The 21,564-nt window shown below is 33.4% G+C and overlaps 4 protein-coding genes across 4 annotated transcripts; 3 read left to right on the forward strand and 1 right to left on the reverse strand.

Moving 5' to 3' along the window:
• The first annotated feature begins 203 nt into the window (after positions 1–203).
• On the forward strand, positions 204–1,406 carry LOC142609089 (uncharacterized). Its single transcript, XM_075780721.1, has one exon. The coding sequence runs from the start codon at positions 204–206 to the stop codon at positions 1,404–1,406; it is 1,203 nt and encodes a 400-aa protein (XP_075636836.1).
• A 2,761-nt stretch (positions 1,407–4,167) lies between these two features.
• Positions 4,168–5,136, forward strand: LOC142609090 (uncharacterized). The gene has a single exon (XM_075780723.1). It carries the CDS (start codon positions 4,168–4,170, stop codon positions 5,134–5,136), a length of 969 nt encoding a protein of 322 aa, XP_075636838.1.
• Positions 5,137–6,834: 1,698 nt separating this feature from the next.
• On the forward strand, positions 6,835–8,021 carry LOC142609091 (uncharacterized). Its single transcript, XM_075780724.1, has 3 exons — positions 6,835–7,227; positions 7,408–7,544; positions 7,625–8,021. Exons 1-3 carry the CDS (start codon positions 6,835–6,837, stop codon positions 8,019–8,021), a joined length of 927 nt encoding a protein of 308 aa, XP_075636839.1.
• Positions 8,022–10,311: 2,290 nt separating this feature from the next.
• Positions 10,312–16,974, reverse strand: LOC142610892 (putative protein S-acyltransferase 1). The gene is made up of 6 exons (XM_075782868.1): positions 16,723–16,974; positions 15,049–15,231; positions 14,667–14,969; positions 13,365–13,586; positions 12,063–12,529; positions 10,312–10,665 (listed from the first exon to the last, which is right to left on the reverse strand). Exons 1-5 carry the CDS (start codon positions 16,861–16,863, stop codon positions 12,098–12,100), a joined length of 1,281 nt encoding a protein of 426 aa, XP_075638983.1. The 5' UTR covers positions 16,864–16,974; the 3' UTR covers positions 10,312–10,665; positions 12,063–12,097.
• Between the last annotated feature and the right edge of the window lie 4,590 nt (positions 16,975–21,564).

Consider the following 21,564-nt stretch of genomic DNA (forward strand, 5'->3'; position numbering starts at 1 on the left):
GGCTGTAGTATATTCCTATACCTAATAGAAGACTGAATAGTGAAAGGTTTCCGAGCTTCCCTATTTAAAACCACGCTTTCTTAAGCAATTTTTGCAGTAAACAGTAAATCCTAGTCTAAACCTTACAACGCAGCCCCCTCTCTCTCTTTTTCTTTCTCAACTTTTGCTAGTTTTTCTACTCTTTGATCTTGGTTTTTTCTCTAATGGAGAATTATAACCATGATGGGTTTGAATGGAACGATGAGCTGTCAGAGGAGAACAATGGACTGCAAATCATCTTGGTCCCTGATGAACCTGAGCCCATACAAGTAGAACAAACCTTTATTGGATTGCCTATACAACAACAAAGTTTTGAGAAACATATATGTAACTTCTGTCAACAAAAGTTCTCTTGCGGACAAGCCCTGGGTGGTCACAAGCGAATTCATTCAACCAAGTTCCAGTCAAAGAAGTTCAAATATAAGGTTGATCATTCACCTTCTTCTTCAGAAAAAAGCGACACAATCGAAACTGACATTGTGGATAGGGATATTGGCAAATTCCAATGTTGTTTATGTTTCAAAGAATTCAAGTCTAGGAAATCATTGTCTGGTCACATGAAGTACCATCCAAATAGGAATTGGAGGGGAATTCGGCCTCCTCAACCTGAACTTGCACTAACATCTCCAATGCATATGCTGCCTGAGCAAGATAAGGATGATTTACCCAGATGGACCAAGACCGCTAAGAGAGGCCGAGGAAATATTGTTGATTCAGGTCTCGATCTTGATCCAGTTATTGCAGCAGCTGATGGTCTAATAAGTTTAGCTCAAGACAAGGGTGAATATCGAGCTGTTGAACATGTTGCTAAGAGAAAGCGGATGATGGAAGAGCCACAATTGAAAAAGAAAAGAAATTTGAGAATAGCCGATCAAGAATCAGTAGATGTGGAATATGAATGGAGAGATTTTGAGCAAGGGAAAAAAGATAAGATAATAAGAGAGCTGCAAGAAGTTGAACGTGATATTGCGACTATAGATAATATGTTGGCAGGGAAGAAGATGGAGAAGAGGAATTGGGAGCCAAAAGTAAGAGCCTTTGAGTCTCAAATTGAGAAAAAGATATTAAAGAAGCTTAAAGTATACAAATGCAGCACTTGTGCTAGAACCTTCTCAACTTTTCAAGCATTAGGAGGTCATAGATCTAGCCATACCAAAAGTAAGAAACCTCAAACTATTGAACCGTCCTATGCTACAAAAGGAAAAGAGTATGCCACTCCTACTGGTCAGGTTGCTGAACCGAGTGAAGATAGTCAGACTTTTGGTGCTATAGAATCATTGTCATTACGAGAAGAAGCAAATCAGACTCAGAATAGTCGTAAAGTACTTGACTTTGATCTCAACGAGCCTTTCTTCATGAAAGACTAAACGATCCCAAGTATTCCTTCAACATGCGGCTGCTCTGCTTATGTTAGATTACTTGGTCAGATTTATATCTATTTTCTTTCTGATTTGCTCAAACTAAATTTGGATTCAGCTAAATTAGTTCTTCTTTTGTCTTGCTTTACATGCATATCCTCAATTAGGTTTGAAATATAATTTCTTTTTTCTTTTCAAATTGACATGTTTATTTATCAAATAAAATTGAAGCTTTTAGGATTGCCAGTACCTATCAGTTTTTGATTTCAAAGAAACAAGTCTTGTTAAATTATGTAACCCAATACTAAATAAATTCTAGTTACAATTTTGATTAAATTAGATTTAATTTATGTGAACAAAACCTGATGAAATTATCCTGGATCTTCTCTATAAGTAATTTGCTTTTTGGCTTTTTATATGTTTCTTCTTTTTGGTGTTATACTTGTTATGGCGCTACCTTCTTCGTGTCTATTATCAATACTAACTTGTAACCCATGCTTACACACAAAAAATGAACAAAAGTGAAAAAATGAATATTAATATTTTTATATTAAATTTTACTACATTTGAAGAATGACACATACAAGCATTGGTGTGACACCGTCTCAATTTTTTTTATTAAGCATTTGTATTAGAGAGTTAACAATTTCAGGATCATTGCCATCATTTTCTTAATCACATGAAACATAATTTATCATGTTCTTGACTTCATTCTCTATACCAAATATATAAAGAGGTGCAAATTTTGTCTGTGGCAGATTTTTTTTACTTAAAAAAAAAAATCAGTCAACCTTGGTCCATTTATGTCCTCTTGGATCCACTTTCATCCCTTTCAGTATGTTTCTATTTAATTCAGTCTATTTTGGTCCTTTTTGACCCACTTCAATCCATTTGGTTAATTTCAGTTCAAAAGAAAAGTGATTTGCAAGTGAATAGATAAAGACTTTTTCTAAGCTAAAAAGACTGAAAAAGTAAGAAATGAATAAAAGTGAAAATTGTAAAATTAAGTATAAATAATATCAATAAATAAGCGATGAAAAATAATAAAAAGATGGAACATAGAAGTTATTATGTGTTGCAAAATGACTAAAACTCACAAAGAAATTAACATAAGTACCCCCAATATTTTAAGGCAACAAGATTATAAGCTCTAGCAGCAGCGTCCTCATCATCGTATGCACTTGTATACAAATAATCATGAGCTCTTAAATCATCAATGGTTTCTAAACAATATTAGATTCTATGGTCACGCTTTTGCTTATGGTCCACAAACAATATGATACTCATGTAGAGTGTTGCAAAGAAAAAGGAAAGGAAATACTAAACCATCTTCATATTTTGCAAACATACTTAGAAGTTAAACTATGAAACGTTTTTAAGTATTTGTAGTTGTACTTTGAAATTGCAAGAATTGTAATATCCACTTTACATATTTTAACAACCGTAAATATGTCAAATCCATTGTATTTATCAAATAAAAATTGGACTCTTCTGTTTTTGTAGTTTTTGGTAAATACTGCAAAAAAAAAAAAAATTAAACTCTAAAATTAGACTCTAATTAAAATTCAAGTTAATATATATAATGATTTTTTCTTTTTCTTTTTCACCCAAATATAAAAAATTTTATTAGTGATCACAAAAAAAAAATTTCATTAACTCAAATATAAAAGTACTTTTCATTAACTCAAATATAAAATTAAAAATAAAAATAAAAATTTACAACGTTTTTAAATAAACTGATAGTACCGATGGTACTTTTTTTATAAAAAAAAAAAAAAAAAAACTGATGGGACCTTTTTAAACCTTCTTATTCACTAAATTTTCAAAACTGATTTGAAAAAATAATAAATATTAATAAAAATTCATTGTATCACAGGAACAACAATTATGATAACAAAATTATATATACTAGTTTGTAACCCTATGCATATACATGAATACACTTAAAGATATACAATAAGATGCATAATATAATTCATATATATATAATTTAAATACTATTGATAATCATTTTTATATTTTGTTAACTCTTTAAAAAAATTTGTAAGGATATTATTGGTATAAAATGTAAATTGTCCACGTTTTTTTTTTAAATTATTGTGAAGCACTTTTTTTTATTGATTTATTCTAAACTCTTTAATTTTTGTACTTAATAACTCACTTGGATAAATATTTATGATGTGGTACCACATTTAATTCTAAAATTAAAAAATCAAACTCATTAAGAATAAATAATTTAAGACATATGGCGCAAAATTGAAACTCTAATTTGAGTTACTCTCAACTTCACATATTATTATTATTATTATTATTATTATTATTATTATTATTATAGATTGGCCAAGAAACTATCCACTTTTTTTCTACTAAAGTGAAGTAAAAAAAAAAATGACCAATTTGAACATATAATATCCGTACAAAGTTTATTAATAAACTTTGTAAGGATATTCATTGTATACAAACCAATTTTTCTATTAAACCGTATGGACTTTGGGCTGAGTGGTTTCACTAAAGCCCTTAATCTACCAACGCTTGGAAACAGAGACCCTGCACTGGAGAATGGAACGGCAGGGATGATTTTTCATGAGGAACAAATTGTGAAACGTGGAAGATTTGACAGGAGTAGCACTGATGATGATGATATAGCGGCGGGGGTGGTGGACCACCCTTGCCAGAAGCAATGAGGCTTTTAAGTTGGAATTGTTAAGGGCTTGGGAACCCTTGGACAAGCCGTGACCTTCGCAGGATTGTGAGGGAACAAGCTCCCACTATGTGCTTTCTCATGGAAACTCGATTGGATAAGGAAGGTTTTGTGCAATTGTATGATAACTTGCCTTATCCAAATCGAATTATTGTGAAGTACCCAGATTCAAGTGGTGGACTGGCACTGATTTGGAAGAATGATATTCATATGGAGTTAATAAATTTTTCAGCTAATCATATATTGGTTAAAGTGAAGGAGGTTGATGGTTTTGAATGGTTTTTGACATGCTTTTATGGCTGGCCAGAAGCAAATCAAAAAGAGAAGTCTTGGAAGTTGTTGTCACATTTGAAAGATTTTGTTGAAGGGTCATGGCTTTGCATTGGTGATTTTAATGCTTTCCTTACTTCATCAGAGAAATTTAGCAAACAACCACCTATTAATGGACAGGTTGATGCTTTTCGGGAGGCTTTGGATATATGTCAATTGGAGGACTTGGGATTTAAAGGTTATCCTTTTACATGGAATAATAAGCGACCTGGGGAGGCAAATACAAGGATTAGGCTTGATAGAGCGGTGGCAATGAAGGAATGGAGGGAGAAATTTCAATTAAACTCAGTCACACACTTATCATCTCATGCATCGGATCATTTGCCCATTATTCTCCAATCTAGAAGCTTTGGCCATAACAGAATTAGGAGGGACCAAAAATTTAAATTTGAGGAGTCCTGGTTTTTGTGGGATGCCTATGAAGCTGTGATAAGGAAGGCTTGGAATCAGGCTGAGGTTGAAGGTGCTGGTTTGGATCCAATACAGGAAAAGATACGACTTTGTGGAGAAGATTTGCTAGCTTGGGGTTCAGCTAAGACTATTTCGGATACTGAGGAAATTAAAAGCTTACAGAAACAGGTTGAGAAGCTGATTGCAGAAAATGTTACACCAGAAAGCAAAGCTGAATTTTTGGGTGTGAGTAAGCTATTAGATGAGCTTCTATTAAAGCAGGAGATTTATTGGGCACAGAGATTCAAAATTTCCTAGTTAAAATATGGTGATAAAAACACAATTTTTCCACTCCAAAGCATCTCAACGGAGGAGGCAAAATCATATTCAAGGGATTAGAAATGTACAGAATCAATGGGTGGAGGAGATGGAGGATATAGCGGTGGTGGCTGTAGATTATTTTGACAATCTATTCAGTGCAAGACCAAGTGATCAGATGGATGAATGCCTTGATGCAATTTCTTGCAAGGTCACTCCTGATATGCAAAATATATTGTCTAGTGAATTTAATGCAGTTGAGATCAGAATAGCTTTGTTCCAAATGGGATCAACAAAGGCTTCTGGACTTGATGGTATGAATGCTTTATTTTACCAAAAATTTTGGCGTATTGTGGGGGATAGTGTAACTACTGCTGTTTTGGATTTTCTCAATTCTGGTAATATGGTCTCTGAAATTAATCATACTAATATTGTCCTCATTCCTAAAGTGAAAAACCCGGAGAAGATGAGTGATTTTAGACCTATTAGTCTCTGCAATGTTATCTATAAAATTATTTCTAAAGTTCTAGCTAATAAACTGAAACAGGTTCTTCCTCATATAATCTCTCCTACCCAAAGTGCATTTGTACCTGGGCGTCTTATCACAGATAATATTATGGTGGCGTATGAGACTCTATATGCCATGCATAGCAGGAAAAAGGGAAAACAGGGTTTTCTAGCACTAAAGCTTGACATCAGCAAGGCCTATGATAGGGTAGAGTGGCCGTTCTTGAAAGGCATTATGCAAAGAATGGGATTCCAGAAGAGTGGATAAAAAGAGTTATGGGTTGTGTGACCACATCATCATTCTCTGTGCTTATCAATGGCAAACCCTATGGTAATATTCAACCTTCTAGAGAACTCCGTTAAGGAGATCCTTTTTCATCGTATCTGTTCCTGTTATGTACAGAAGGTTTTACTTCCTTATTGGCAAAGGCAGAAGTGGAGGGGCGAATCCATGGGGTCTCCATTTGTAGAAGAGCTTCAACAATCTCTAACCTTTTGTTTGTTGATGATTCTTTGCTATTTTGCAGGGCATCTACTAATGAAGTTGAGGAAATTGCTATTGTTCTTCAAGTTTATGCAAAGGCTTCGGGTCAGAGTATAAACTTGGAGAACTTTTCAGTGTATTTCAGTAGTAATACCCCTAGAAACAAGAAGGAAGAGATCATGGGAATTTTGGGTGTCAAAGAGGTGGAGTAGTTTGAGTCATATTTGGGGCTGCCTATGCTAATTGGACGTGCAAAGTACCAAACTTTCTCATTCCTAAAGGATCAAGTTTGGAAAAAATTACAAGGATGGAAAGGCATGTTGCTGTCTAGGGTTGGTAAGGAAATTCTCATCAAAGCGGTAGCTCAATCCATTCTAACTTACACTATGAGAGTTTTCCAAATACCATTGAAATTATGTGAGGAACTAAACTCTATGTGTGCAAGATTTTGGTGGGGACAGGTGGGGAATGAAAGGAAGATTTATTGGAGAAGTTGGGATAAACTAACAGTTGCAGAGAAAGAGAATGGAATAGGGTTTCAAGACTTGAGAACTTTTAATTTAGCTATGCTTGCTAAGCAAGGATGGAGATTGTTGAAAGATAAGGAATCTCTGGTTTACAAGTGCTTTTCAGCTAAATACTTTCCTAGAACTTAGTTTTTGGAGGCTGTGGAGTCACCTAATTGTTCCTATGTGTGGAGAAGTATAATGGCAACCCTTCCCATATTAAAGGTTGGATGTTGCTGGAGTGTTAGAGATGGTTCAACAATTAAAGCTCAATCTGATAAATGGCTACCAAATAATCCAACAAACAAGATTCTACATTCGGTCAATGAAGATGTGGAGGATTGGTTAGTGCCTGACCTTATTGATCCAGAAATACATTGGTGGAGAAGAGAGTTGATCACTGCAATTTTTTATAGAGAAGATGCTGAAGCTATTTGTCGAATCCCTCTGAGTCGAAGACGTGTTGCTGATTCTATAATCTGGATGCATGCTAAAAATGGTGGCTATTCGGTTAGGACGGGTTATCATGTGGCAAGAAGGGTGTTCAAGCATGAAGATTTGGCAGAGAGCTCTGGAGGAAGTGATATGCAGAGGGTATGGTAGGTTTTATGGAAGTTGAAAGTTCTTAATAAGATCAAAATTTTTGGTTGGAGAGCTTGCCATGGGATTTTGCCAACACGGGTCAACTTAGCAAGACGGAGAGTGATACATGAATGTGAGAATGTATGCCCAATTTGTACTCAATTTCCAGAAACTGAAGTGCACGTATTATAGGAATGCCCTGCTGCTCAGGATATATGGGCTGGGAGTAGGATTAAAATTCAGAAACGCCACCTTGGACAACCGGATATGCTTCAGCTTTTTCTCTACCTGCTGGACATACTTGATATGGAAGATGTTGAGCTGATCTGGTACGAGCATGGGCTGTGTGGAATCAGAGAAATAGTGTAGTGCATGGAGGGTTACTCAAGGATCTTGGTTGGTTGAATAGGCGTGCTGTAGAATATTTGGAGGAGTTCAAGCAAGTACAGGTGCACTTAACGATCCCACCAAGTCAGGCCGAAGGGAATGTATGGCGTCCACCTTCTCAATCATTATTTAAGTTGAATTTTGACGCAGAAATATTCAGGGAGTCTAACAGCTCGGGATTTGGTGCTGTGATCCGGAATGAGCAAGGTGAGGTAATGGCTGCTATGGCTGCCAAAGGACCACTAATGTTGAGCAATGAGGAGGCTGAGACATTGGCATGCAAAAAAGCATTGGAATTCGCTGTTGATGTGGGTTTCTCAGAGCTGGTGGTTGAAGGTGATAATGTTAATGTGATGAAAGCAATTTTTTCTTCATCTATGAATTTGTCTTTGCTGGGAAATGTAATAGCTGATATTTAGTGTCTTCTATGTGGGTTAGGAAGAGTTTCTATTAGTTGTATTAAAAGGGGGAAAATAGAGTAGCTCATGAGTTAGCCAGGTATATTCTTTTCTTATGAATACATAAATGAATGTTCCCATGTCAACACAAAGAAAAAAACCAATTTTTCTATCCACTCGCAGTAATTTTACACAATGTGAGGCAAGACTTTGCACCAAAAAGGGTTGAGTTCAATAATTGTGTAATTTAATAGGACTTAAATATACATAAATTATGGATGAGTGAGAAAAATTAATCAAGTGCACAAATCATCAATCAGGTAATATGAAATGGGAAAAGTTAATTGATGGTCAATGCCCAAAGAGTATTAGTTTAAGAAATACTTTTATGGGAAAAGAAAAAAGCAATTGACTTTTTTGGCAACTTAATTTTTATATTTCTCTTAAAAGTTGTATAAATTCTTAAAATGGTCCATTAATGGGACTCATATTGAATAATAGAATTCACTTCTTTTTTCTTTTTTTTTTGAGAAGAATAATAGAACTCACTTGATAGTATAATTAAGAACACAATTACAATATCACTTGATTACAATTTAACACAAGTACAAAGTAACAATCTTAATTAGCAAAGCCTAATAGTAAGATTACAAGAAGACTAATGATCATTTGTCTACTCTTTTAGCTTGTTTGGATAGAGGGGGAGTAGAGGGGGTAGAGTAAAGGGAGGGAGAGTAAGGTGGAGTTTGGATACAACTTCTGCGTTTCCACGTCGCGTTTTGCTTCTTTTTTTTTTTCTTTTTTTTCTTTTTTTAAAACCCAGCCGCAAGGTTTGACTATTCAGCCATGAACAGTGCACAAATGCACTGTTCATGGGTCCCACAAATTTCACTTTTCAGCAACTTTTTCATTAAAAATGGGTCCCACAGTACTATTCACACATTTAAAAATTATTTTGCTACAGTGTTTTTAGTTTTCAGTTTTCAGTTTTCAGTCTCAGCAAAATAAGTTCTATCCAAACGGACTCTAAGTTAAATTATCTTGTTTAGATGTTTTTTTAAGAAATGATGGAAAATGATTTGGAGGGTTCTAACTACTTCCAACCCTTCATTTTTAATTCCCCCAAATTGGAAAGATTTGAAAAGAGAGTAGAGTATAGAAATGCTTGACTAAATGAATTACCAAAATTACCCTTACCATATTAACAAAATTACAAACTATGAAAAGGTTACTTATTTCCCTCCCTCTTACTTAGTTTCAAAAACATCCAAATAAGGTGGAGGATAATCATTCCTCTCTACTCTCCTTGCCTCTACTCTCCTCTACTCCCCTCTACTCTCCTCTCCCTCCAAACTTCCAAACATAGCATTAGATAGTTCACGAGCAAGGGACTATCTCCAACCCTAAAAGCATGGATTGGTTTCTCTTAAATAGAGGATCACATTGTTGGACGATGTGTTGGAGATCCTTTTCTTGTAGAACCAAGTTTTCTATCTATAGGCAATCAAATGGCAGTTATTTCAGGCCAATATCTAGTGACATAGTGTAACTTAGAAATTTCACTCATTTGTATTAAATATTGATCAAGACTACACTTAACGTCTTCTACAAACACTAATTATTTGTATAGTCGTCTATTACAGCAAACAAGTGCTTGATATTTATTGATTTGCATTACTCTATTTGCATTATGTTCTTTATTTTTATCGTGTCGCCAAAATCCTCTTAATTAAGGCTATACCGAAACCACTTGAGAACATCAATTTGTTTAAACTTTTTGGTAGAACAGTGATTATAGTTTATGTCGTTAGTTAAACATGATTCAAGTACAAAGTGTCTTACGATTCCTATCAAAAAAAAAAAAGTCTCGTGATGGCTAAAACATAATGTACATGTTTTTTGTGAAGAATCCAAGGTTTTCATATTCTTGGTTGCTACTCATATTGTTCCCAACATTTGGCTCTGGAAGTTGAACGAATCTGGTAGATGGGTTTAAGTTAAAGAATCATATATTTAGACTCTTTTGCAAATAAGCACTTGAAATTGCAATCTCTAGCAGTTCCAGCATGCTCATACGCTCCTTTCTACTAACCACATCCAAGGATATTTTGGAGAGAGAGGAGAAAAAAAAATAGAAAGTAATATTAATTGTCATTTCTTTCCTTCAAACTAAGCTGATAAACATTTGCCACAGATAGTGAATCCAAAATGGTTTTCCAATTTGCCACAAAGTGCTTTACACGATCTAAAATTTGGAAAAATTTAAATCACCATTCATTAAAAAATAAAAATAAAAATAAAAACATAGATAGAAACATGAAACAAGAAAATTAAATAAAACAGTCCAATAAACATCTCACAAGATTGAAACTTCATTCTTACGTCTGCATCGCTAGTATGCAGTGGAAATGCTAATTTACAAGCATTGATTTTTTTCCCCCAACTGTTTTCACTAGTGAAAACAGCTTTTGGATATGCTAGACAGAAGAATGACTGTAATCATTTTCTTGCTTCTTTTTGTTTTTTTTAAATTTACAGAGTACATTACTTCTACATCACCAACCTTTCATTTTGGTATCAATCATCGGCAAACCAGCTTTTTAATCCATCAACTAATAAGATCTGAAATGCAAGTGCTGATTAGAACATGAGCTAGCAGTCCAACCTGTGGAAAACAGAAAGCCATGGTAAGGCCATCCATAAACAGAAATTGTCAATAATTTCTACTTATAAAGGTCAGATTGACAAAGCAGGTCCTTTCCGTTTTTTTTTACACAGTAGGTCACTGGCCAGTTGTTCCAGGTAATATTTGAGTAATATTTAAGTTCATTCTATCTTTACATAGCATTAGCATACATAGTACTTAACCATATCAATGTTATATACAAATCTACAATGCTCTATTAGCATCTCACCTAATAGAGTTGATCTCTCACCCAAAAGTAGCATTTAATAAATAGAAAAGGAAATAACAATAAAAATAAAAAAAAAAGAGCAAAAAAATAGTCTCTTCAGTAGAAACTTCTTCCTTGGAATTATCATGCACTCTTATACAAGCTGCATCAACCAAATATTTCTTTCAAATTTGTTACTCTCAAAACTTGAACACCCCAAGACACGTCCCATTCCCCTTTCCCCCTTCCTCCTAAGCACCTGAAACTTCATTAACTTCTTCAAGAAATATCTGGAACTACATTAAAGATGCGTTATGCACCTACATCATGTGCACCTATTTCTAGTTAAACTTAGATCGGAAAAATTCAGTTTCACATGCTATCAGTTCAGGGTGCAAATTGCTAGCAGAAAATTTTGTATCTGAGGCACTCGAAACAAAGTAAGAGACCCGAAAAGCAGAGACAAGACCCACTGTTGATAAATCTGGTCTCCTCACAAGCCCAATATAACACATTTGGAGGGCGTGCCTGCACAGCTCTACAGGCATCTGAGCAAGCCCTTGATTCTTTCCTTGATGTTATTGACCAGGATGGAATGACATCAATACAGGCCTCTCCTTAAATAGTAGAGGTTTCACAGATCATAGAGATGAAAGGAGTACAAAACCGAACACTTTCTCCAAAGTCAATATAATGAATATTCATTGTCACAGACATCTAAATTTAATTCGTGAATAAGATGAGGTTCTTATCATTTCAGGTTTCAAATGAATATATATATATATATAATATATATATATATATATATAAATATATATATATATATATATATATATATATATATATATTCTGTTTGGAGCAGCATAGCATCATTTTTGTACTTGAGATTTATTACCTGAGTGAAAAATGGAAAATAAAAGGCAGAATTATGTGTTCTTCCTTTGGCAAATTGATAATTTTAATATCTGAGTTTTATCTAGCTTGTATGAGAAGTCAAGATGACCACGTTTTTCAAGAAGCAAATTGTAGATCAACCATTGCTTAGTATTCTTACTGTATTACATTATTCTTTCTATCATATTCTTCATGCAAAAATACCATTACATCTAATTAAAGCACAAACATATAGTTCTATACGTAGTATAAAAAAAACAAGAGGAAGTTCTACCTTTATCTCAGAATGATGTAATGTTCCAATGGAAGCTACTGAGACATCTCATCAATAGTTATACCTCCAACAGTGGAAGTCCAATGTGAATGACTCGGTTCTTGACCAGAAGCTTTGGAATTTGGATCAGATCCAGTATCTCCATCTTCCATCTGACTCTTCAAATTATCATCAATACCAGTGTAATCCAAATTCTGTAAAATATAAGGAACCGGGTCATCACCATCCTCGCCAGGCTTATTTCCCTTTTCGATATCAAATTTCTCTTTGGAGCTGTTGCAGCCTTCATCAAGATCTGAACTGACAGATACCTTTGCTGGGTACCCATTTTCAGACACCCAGGATCGGAAATTTATCGATGAAGGGGGGAGCTTAGAAAAGAATCCCTCTTTAATGTTCCCTATTACCCCTTTAGTAAATGGGTTTTCCTTCTTATCGTAGTGGTACCGAAAATTCTCATAAGTTGTCTGTGAAAAAGCACATGCCATAATACAGCAGTAAGAATATAAGAACATTGTACAAATTCAATGTACAGACAGGGTACAATGAGTAATAGCATATCATTATGTGACTAGGTAACAAGACACAGCACACAAACAAAAATACATGCATCCAACCACACTGCTAGAGAGATATTAGTCCTAAAAAAACAGACCAAAAGTCCTAAACATTAAATTATTGTATGTGAATGAACGCAAGTAAATGTCAATAGTTTTTGACCCCTACAAAAGCAAAACCAGACAAGCCTGAAGGGTTTAGCTATATCCATAGAGGCAGCAGATAGTGATGCTTGACATCTCAAGGTTATCATGAAAAATGGGTGAAATGAGAACACTAAAAACATACAATGATCTTCCCTGAGGTGCCATGACTGAAAGTGTTTCAGTTAATGACATAACAGCCACTGATTAACCTGGCATGTTGATAATTAGTACTAACATGTAAATTATAATGGCACTGCAGGATGATCTGCCCTTCAGTATTTCAAATTCAACCACCCTAAAAAAGCATTTTCAACTTTCATGGCTTCTATTATGTTTTCCTTTCTTTCTGGTGAAGGACAAATCTTTCTCTCACTTTCCAGCTTCTTTTTCTTCTTCCCTCCATATATCCAAATCCTAGAATAACTATCAAATTTCCTTGTATCGAAACCCTAAAATCCACTATTAACCATGCAAACCTACAGAAGAAACCTATAAGATCTGTCTTCATCAGAAAGAAAGGAACACCAATTTGATACAGTAGTTCTAATAGTTAATTCAAACAAATAAAGGTAATAAAAATGAAGAGCAAGAAGGTCACCTGGTTGGTGCAAATCAGATAAAAATGGAAGAGGGTGAGCCCACCAACAAACCAGACAGCTATGAAGCAATATACTAGGAGGATTACTGATAGTATATTATGTGACATTGCAGTCCACAAATTGCGTTTTTGCTGAAGAATGTCGACCATAGAAAACGCAAACACATATACACACAAGAGGGTTGATGACAATATAAACATTATGAAGAATGGATAGTTACGCTGCAACCACATCAATTAGGAAAAGACTGATTAGTTTTGAGCAAAAAACAAATACAAGAATGTTCTTAATAAGAGAGAATAAAAAATTCCAGCTTCATGTCAAGTGAGATCATTGGGATAAGAAATTAGGAAGAATTATGTTAAAGGGATGAATTATATTGGATGAGTGAAGCATGAACAGCCACCATTTATTAAGAGTACTTCCCTTAGAAAGCATAGTCCAGGTAATAGCATCACGGAATCTGTTTATACAAAGAACTTTCAAGAAGAAAATTTGAGTTTCTGGAAACATTTTCAATATCTGCTTTCTTATGTCACCCAACCATAATTTTACTTGTTCTTTTTCTTTTCTTTTTTTGTGTGAGGAGGGGGGGAGGGGAGAAAGGGGGCAGGGCTGTTCTGAACTCTGAACTTTACAATGCACAAATTTCATGTTTCCATATGGAAGCACATCAAATGGGGCTTATTTATGAGGATCAAAATCAACAGGCCTGTTATGCAAAAGATAATCTTACACATTCGTTCCATGATTATACAAAACAAAAGTTTGAGGAAAAATTCAGAATCAATTCACAATATGTAGTCAAACATAGTAATTATAGGATTAACAGTCAAACTTAATTACAAAAATTTGCTTTATTTGTTATAAATTAGTTAATGTATTGTTTAATTGAGTGTAATCAACTGTTATTTTGCTTTAATAACAGAGTTTTTATCATTTGACTCTATATCTCAATTATTTTACCACAGTGAAGTTATTTCAATTGCCTATTATTCCACCACAAACATCAAGTGTGCTTGCCTAAAAATGATGAGAGATCCTTAACCGAATGAAGATAGAAATGAGGTCCTCATTTAGTACCTAACCTACCCTTACTTTCAAATAAAAGCAAATAACCTTATTTGAATGTAATTTAATAAGCACTGCTGTCAACTAAGATTATTTCTGAAAGTAAAAGTACATCAATTTAAAGACAAAAAACAAAACAAACAAACAACAACATACTAATTAAAATCTAGATAATGTCCTTCAAAAACTTACTGAAATTTCAGGATTAAAAGTGACCACAGGTAACTTACCACTCCAATACATTGACCCACCCATGGACAGTGGTGATCAAATTTCTGCACACAGTTATTGCAGATAGAGCAATGAGAAGCACGTGGTGGACGATAAAGCAAGCAAGTGTCACAGAACTTCACTTTTATTGTGTGACCATTGACCGTTACATCCTTTGTCCTGGGTAATTTTATGTCACCAACTTTGTTATTTACCCACTCCATCGATGGTGTGTAAGTGTATTCATCTGATTCAGGTGGCTTCGAGTTCCTTGGGATTATTCCTGGATCTCTACCAGATGTCATGAAGAGAAAAGTAAAATCCTGACAAAACCATTAGAGGTCAGATCAAGTATCATTTTAAACCCCAAACCTACTAAGTAAAGCATCAAAATTTACTAACCAAAACAGTGAGAACCAATCCGCCTATCAGTACAGGATATTTAAGTGGAGGATCATCTTCTTTGATCAATAAACAAATCGTTCTTATGCAGAATGTTATTGCAGGAGCTCCAATTAGAAATGTAGTCAAAAATAGTGATGTTGCATCATAACCAAAGACTACTCTCCCGCCAAACAAAAATTTCTGACATGAAAGCAAAGACGCTTCATTAGTGTTAGGAAATATGATAACATAATGTAAATTAGCTTAATTCTAATCAAATGTCAAATATTCACCCTACTGAGATAGCCATATAATAATTAAGGATCAAAATGTAAGCTCTACCAAACTGTTATACAAGAAACAATATATACAAGTGAGTGGAACCCCCTTAAAGTGACAAAAATATCCCATAGAGATAGAATATTAGAGAGAGGGAGAGAGAAGCCTGTACTTAGAAGAAGGCAAGACAAAAAAAACTTAATTAGTCCAACAACTTTCAAATCTATCACATAACTTGATCTAATTGGTAAGTGAGATGCTTTATTTTCTCTCCACTTATAATATATGTAGAAACTCTCAAACCATGTACTAAGAAGTGTTATTACAGTTTTCTTACGGAGATAAGCAACCAATAATGTCCATGAGTGAAACATCAGTTCAGGTCCTGATCAAACATGCAAATTCACTAGAATTTCATTACATAATTGAATATAGTAATCAATTGCTAATGAACAGGACATATCAAACAGATACTTAGAGAAATACTTCTCTTCAGGTAGAAATTCTGTCTGGATATAAAACGAAGCATATATTGAAATAACAGTTAGAAAAAGGAAATTGCACTTCTGTTTCATGATCAGATTAAAATTTTCAAATTTAATTATACATCAACAGAGTTGTTTATTATTATTATTAGTAGATGAACAACCACCAAATATTACCATTAAAGATTAAAGGTGAAAAAAAAATCGCCTCACAGAAGTCATTCCTCTTTAATCAATAGGTATCTATTTGGGTAAATTAATGTAAAACCAAAGCCATTGTGTTTCTCATTTGATCAAAAACAGATATTTAATAAAAGCATAAAAATTAACAAAAACTTTTTATTGAACAAGGCATAAACTCAACAAAACAATGCGCATTGATAGATTTTGAATTTAATTGCACAGATCTTCCCTCATTAAACAAAGCATAAAACTTAACAAACTAAGCACATACACACATAGGCAGAGCTAGGGGGTGCCAAGGGGGGGTCATGGCCCCCCTAGCTTTTGAAATTTTCCATTAATCTTCTTTTACATTTGGTAATAAATCTAAAAATTACACAAAAATATATTCACCGGCTCCCGAGAAAATTTCCTAAGTCTGCCACTGCATATACAAATGTCATGTCTTGACAAAAAGGAAAACTGAAATGGCAACAATAAATATGAATTTCCCATTAGCTCTTGTTGTAGAGGGATTAAATTATAAAGAATACATCATCATTTAAAAAGGCAAATGACAATAAAAAATTCATCATCAATAAAAATAATACTCATAATGAATGAAACAAAACAAATGCCACATAATTCTTGAACCCCATATAAACAAAACAAGGAATTATATATTATAAATAAATAAATAAAAACCCATTGATAAAAGCAAATAAAGCAGACATTTTGAGAGAGAGAGAGAGAGAGAGATGATTACATTGTTACCCTTCCAAACTTGGTAGAGCCTGTAGGGGTTGGATTTAGAAAAGGGAATGGAGTTGGGTTTTGAGGGAGAAGCCAAGCTGTGGATTTTGTTTTTACTCATATTTGTTTTCGTTTCTTCATGCAAAGAACCCATGAATTAATTCAAACACGCAACCGTGCATGATGGGTTAAAAGCAAAAGTAAGCAAAGCGAATGACATGAGAGATTTACATGCTATGAATGAATGTGATTTCAAAATATATGTATTTGGTTTTGTCTGAATTCATTCAATCAATTTTTTTTTTTTTTTTTGCACGTATCTCTATGTCTCTCGCTCTTAATTTTCTGGTTTTTCTGAAACAAACAAAGAACAACAGCTGCTCCCCTCTCTTTCTCTCTCTCTCTCTCTCTCTCCCCCTCTCAAACAGACAAAGCTTGCTGTCAGGGTCATCATGTAACGATTTTCCATATTTCCCCGGCTTTTTCGCGGGCAAAACCATTTTTAAAAGTATAAAAAAATAATTTAAAAATAGTGAGATTTTTTTTTTATTATAAGTTTTTTTTAGGATTCTTAAAAAAAAGTTTATTTTAGATCAGGTGTGGTGAAAATCACAAAGAGTTGCTAGTTTTTTTTTTTTTTTTTTTTTTTTACATATATGATAGTATTCTAACTTTTTATTTTTTTTTTGAATTAAGAAAAATAGGGGTTCGCTAGGTTACGCTAGCTCCCGAGCAGGGCGCTAGAGTTGGACAAGTATAGTATTCTAACTTAAAGGTGTTCATTTTCTAACTTAAAGATGCTAGCTTCTTTTCTTTTTTTCTTTTTAATAAAATTAGTGTTGATGACACAAATAGTTTTATACTAACGGTTTTTTTTCCGAGAAAAAAGCTATAATTGGTATACAATAAATAATTATGATATTAGTGACAGATCAACAAGTTTGTTTTTAGATAGATAGTGCAGAGGGAGAGGTGTGGTTTAAATAGCAAGTTTTTCAGTTTTTTTCTTTCTATTTTTTAATAAAGTTGGTGTTGGTGACAAAAATAATTTTATCCTTTTTTCTAAGAAAAAAATTTATAATTAGTGTACAATAGAAATGATATTAGTAATAAATTTATTTGAAAGTGAAGTAACATCAATCATAATTTACCACCTTAATAAATGTATAAAATAAGTTTTTTTTATGTATTTTATGTGTTGGTTTGTTTTGAAAATTTTACCTCAAAAATCATTGTTTAAAAAAAGAGAAATGATATATACACAACATTTTCACAACATTTTTACAACAAATCTTAAGTGGTAGGTTATTATTTATGGGGCAAAGAAATAATCTTAATGTTAGGTTCAAATTTGAACCGATAACAACTAACCATCTATGATTTGTTGTGGTAAGATTACAATTTTATAACGATTAACGAATTTATAATAATAATAATAATAATAGTATGTGAAACTGAGAGAAAGTCAAATTACAATTCTAAATTAGAGTTCCAATTTTATGCAATGTGTCTAGATTTATGTGGGAACTACATCATAATTATCATTCCAATTGTTCAATTCAAATATGAAATTAAAGTCTAATTTTGCTCAATCTGTTTAAATTTAAGTAGGACCATGTTATAATTATCCATCAATGCTCACTCTCATTAAAACAAACGTTGTGCTCCTTTTTCGTTTTTCTTTTTTTTTTTTTTTCTTTTTGCTGAATAACAGGTTAGGTTAACCTCCCCTATCTAGAATTCTGCATTTTACGTTTAAAGGTTGTGCTGTTTTTTTTTTTGGCCAAATAAATCCTTCTTAATAGTGTCAAATAAGTTTTTACTTTTATGTATACAAAATAGAAATTCTACTTTAGCCTAATCTAAGTGTATATGTATGTGAAACTTCCTCTTGAACACTTGAACCCCGACTCTTGCCCCCACACCCCACAAGCACTTAGATTTATGAAGTGACCATTATACCAAAGGTGTGCGATGATTAAATAAATTTTTTATTACAAAAAAATGAGGAGCCGATTGTTTTAATTTTTGTGCAGGAATTTATACCACTTAGAAAATCGAGGGGCCTAATGTGTTAAAACTTAAAGACCAAGAAAGAAGTGGCAAACAAAAAGATCATTTCTCTGTATATAATTACATATTACTTATAACCTGCTATGGACGAACAAATTAGAGCGCGGCCAAGTACTAGGAACTCTATACAACAGTCTAAACTGTGAGATCACTTATGGTCTTTCAAGATTACACCAAGGCTGAAGACATTTTTGTGGCGAGCAAATATTGATTCACTCCCCACAAAGAAAGCAGTGTTGTGACAAGGTATTTTATAGGATCATTTCTGTAATAATTGTAATGAAGTCCCACAAGATACTCTTCATGTATAATGGCATTGTCCATGTTCAAAGGGGGTTTTGTCCATTCCATATATGTCCTGAACTACTCCAACGTTCATACATGATGAAAATTTATATTGGTCATATTTTAGTAATTTTACACGATGCCAGACGTTGCACCAAGAATTTTGATGGGTGTAGACGTGTAGTTTTGCTTTGTCCCATGTAAGTCCATGGCTCACTTACTAGCTCAATTAATATGCTCGCCATGTGGACTCTTTTTAGGTGTGGATGGAATAGCTTCAACCATATTGCTTGATTAAGCTTCAACCATATTCCTATGCAATGAAAGTTATTCCTATTTTCACTCCCAAAAAAAATACCAAAAGAGAGAGAGATCTGAGGGTTACCACTTCTCACCCTTTCGCCTCTGTCAAATTGCTAAAACAGCTTTTGGTAAATTTTTAATTTATACTTTTTAAATTTGGGCATTATATATGATTTTTGTTTGAGTAATTGGTAGAAGATATTGTTTCTTTTTTGGGGGTTAATTTTGTAAGACCTTTTACTTTTAATGTGTCTACATTTCTTTTTCTCTTCTACTTTTACAACAATCGGTTTTTAGCTTGCAATTGTTATGGTTTATGATTGTTGAGTACTCTTACAATCAATGCACTAAATTCTATGATAAAAGAATCATTTGGATTTATCATTTTTTACTCCCATTTGTTGATAATATATGTTTAATGTATTGCTACAACCTTTTCCAAGTAGTTTCCATACTTATTAAGGAGTTGTGATGTGGGAGTTTTCAAGAAATGTAATAAAGCGTCTAACTCAATACATTTACCATCAATTATTCAAATAATCAAGCCATTTTTATTGCTATTGGATGCAATTTGCAATTTGCTATTAGATCCAAACAAACATACTTTAAAATTTAGTTTTTGCTTTTGGTTGTATTTGGTTATTTTTGTTTATAATGTTGTATCATCCGTTTTAGTGAAGTAGGTTGTAGAAAATATATTTGTGATCCTTAGCTAATTTAAGAGTTGAGTCTGAATTCGGTAAGGTTGGGTGTAAACCTATATTTTACACCATCTAAAAAAAATTAACATATCAGTTTTTTACTTAAAACTTAATAAATCCTAACACACATAATAACATCTCATTAAACTCACAGTTAAGTTGGATTTTTAAATGGGTATTAAAATTGATTAAGTGTAATTGTGTCTATTCTTTAATACATGTAATATGATGAAATGACATGTTGGGATTGGAGGGGTAAAACTTTATTTTTACACCACATTCTTATAAAATTTAATATCTTAAGGCTTCATCAACCCTAATGCTATTTTGACTTATCAATGCCCCTTGGCAATTGGGAAAAATGAGTTTTTTTTTTTTTTTAAGAGCAACCTTAAATATATATATAGTCACTCCACAAGTGTAAGTGCTTGTGAGGTGCGAGGGATAAGGACTAAGATTCAAGTTTTCAAAAGAGAGTTTCACACACATATACACTTAAATTAGGTTAAAGCAAAATTTCTATATGGTATCAAACCCAAAAAAAAAAAAAACAAACAAACAAACAAACAAACAAACAATTATTGGACCACAAGAAACAAAGGCATTTCCCCCCACACTATTAATATTTGTGGGGACCACCAATATAACCCACAAACAAAGGAACCACTAATATTTTCAATTCAATCAAGACAAAGAACAATATGGCTCCCCACTCACCGCAGTGATTCCTTGAAAGAAAAACAAAAGAACAAAAAACCATCATTTGAAAATTTTAAATCCAACCACATTTTAGTTCATTCTCTAACCTTGCTTTGTGCAGAAAACTTTTAGATTCGAAAAAAAAAAAAAAAACACTTGTGGTAGGCAAAGACTTCATGCCAACAACGCCAAGGTGGTTGATGTAGAATTTTTAGTAACCAATTTAGACTTGTTCGGTTGCCATGAAATAAAGGAAAATGATGGGCAGTGATTTTCTCGATTACAATATTGAAAGAGTGGCTTAGGTAATATTTAGTCTTGGAGTTCATGAGATTGATTATGTTTAGTTGCTGAGAAAAAACAAAGGAAAATGAGGGAAAGTGAGAGGAGAGTGAGTTATGGATTTGTTTAGTTGCCGAGAAAAACAAAGGAAAATCGGTTCGTTAATCATAGATGAGGTGGAAATTGAATGGATTTTTAATTAACTTGGCAAATCTTTAATTGGGCCAATTAAGTCACATCTCACGAATTACGCCTTAGTTAACAATTTGGCAAGAGGTCAGCCACGAGCCCACGATATATAATTTAGAAATAAATAAATAATTTTAAATATTATTTTTACAAAATCATTTTTGCAATCAAGTCATAACATCATCTTCTGAGTCTTGCCTTGAATTTTGAAATGAAATACAAAACTTGACGATTATAGCAATAACTTGAAGGATGAAGTACTTTATCAATTTATTCTGTAACTCCTTTTCCATTTGCACAATCACACCTGTAGCTAAGAGTTG

This window comes from Castanea sativa, chromosome 9 (genome assembly GCF_040712315.1).
Source record: "Castanea sativa cultivar Marrone di Chiusa Pesio chromosome 9, ASM4071231v1".
NCBI classification, from domain to species: domain Eukaryota; kingdom Viridiplantae; phylum Streptophyta; class Magnoliopsida; order Fagales; family Fagaceae; genus Castanea; species Castanea sativa.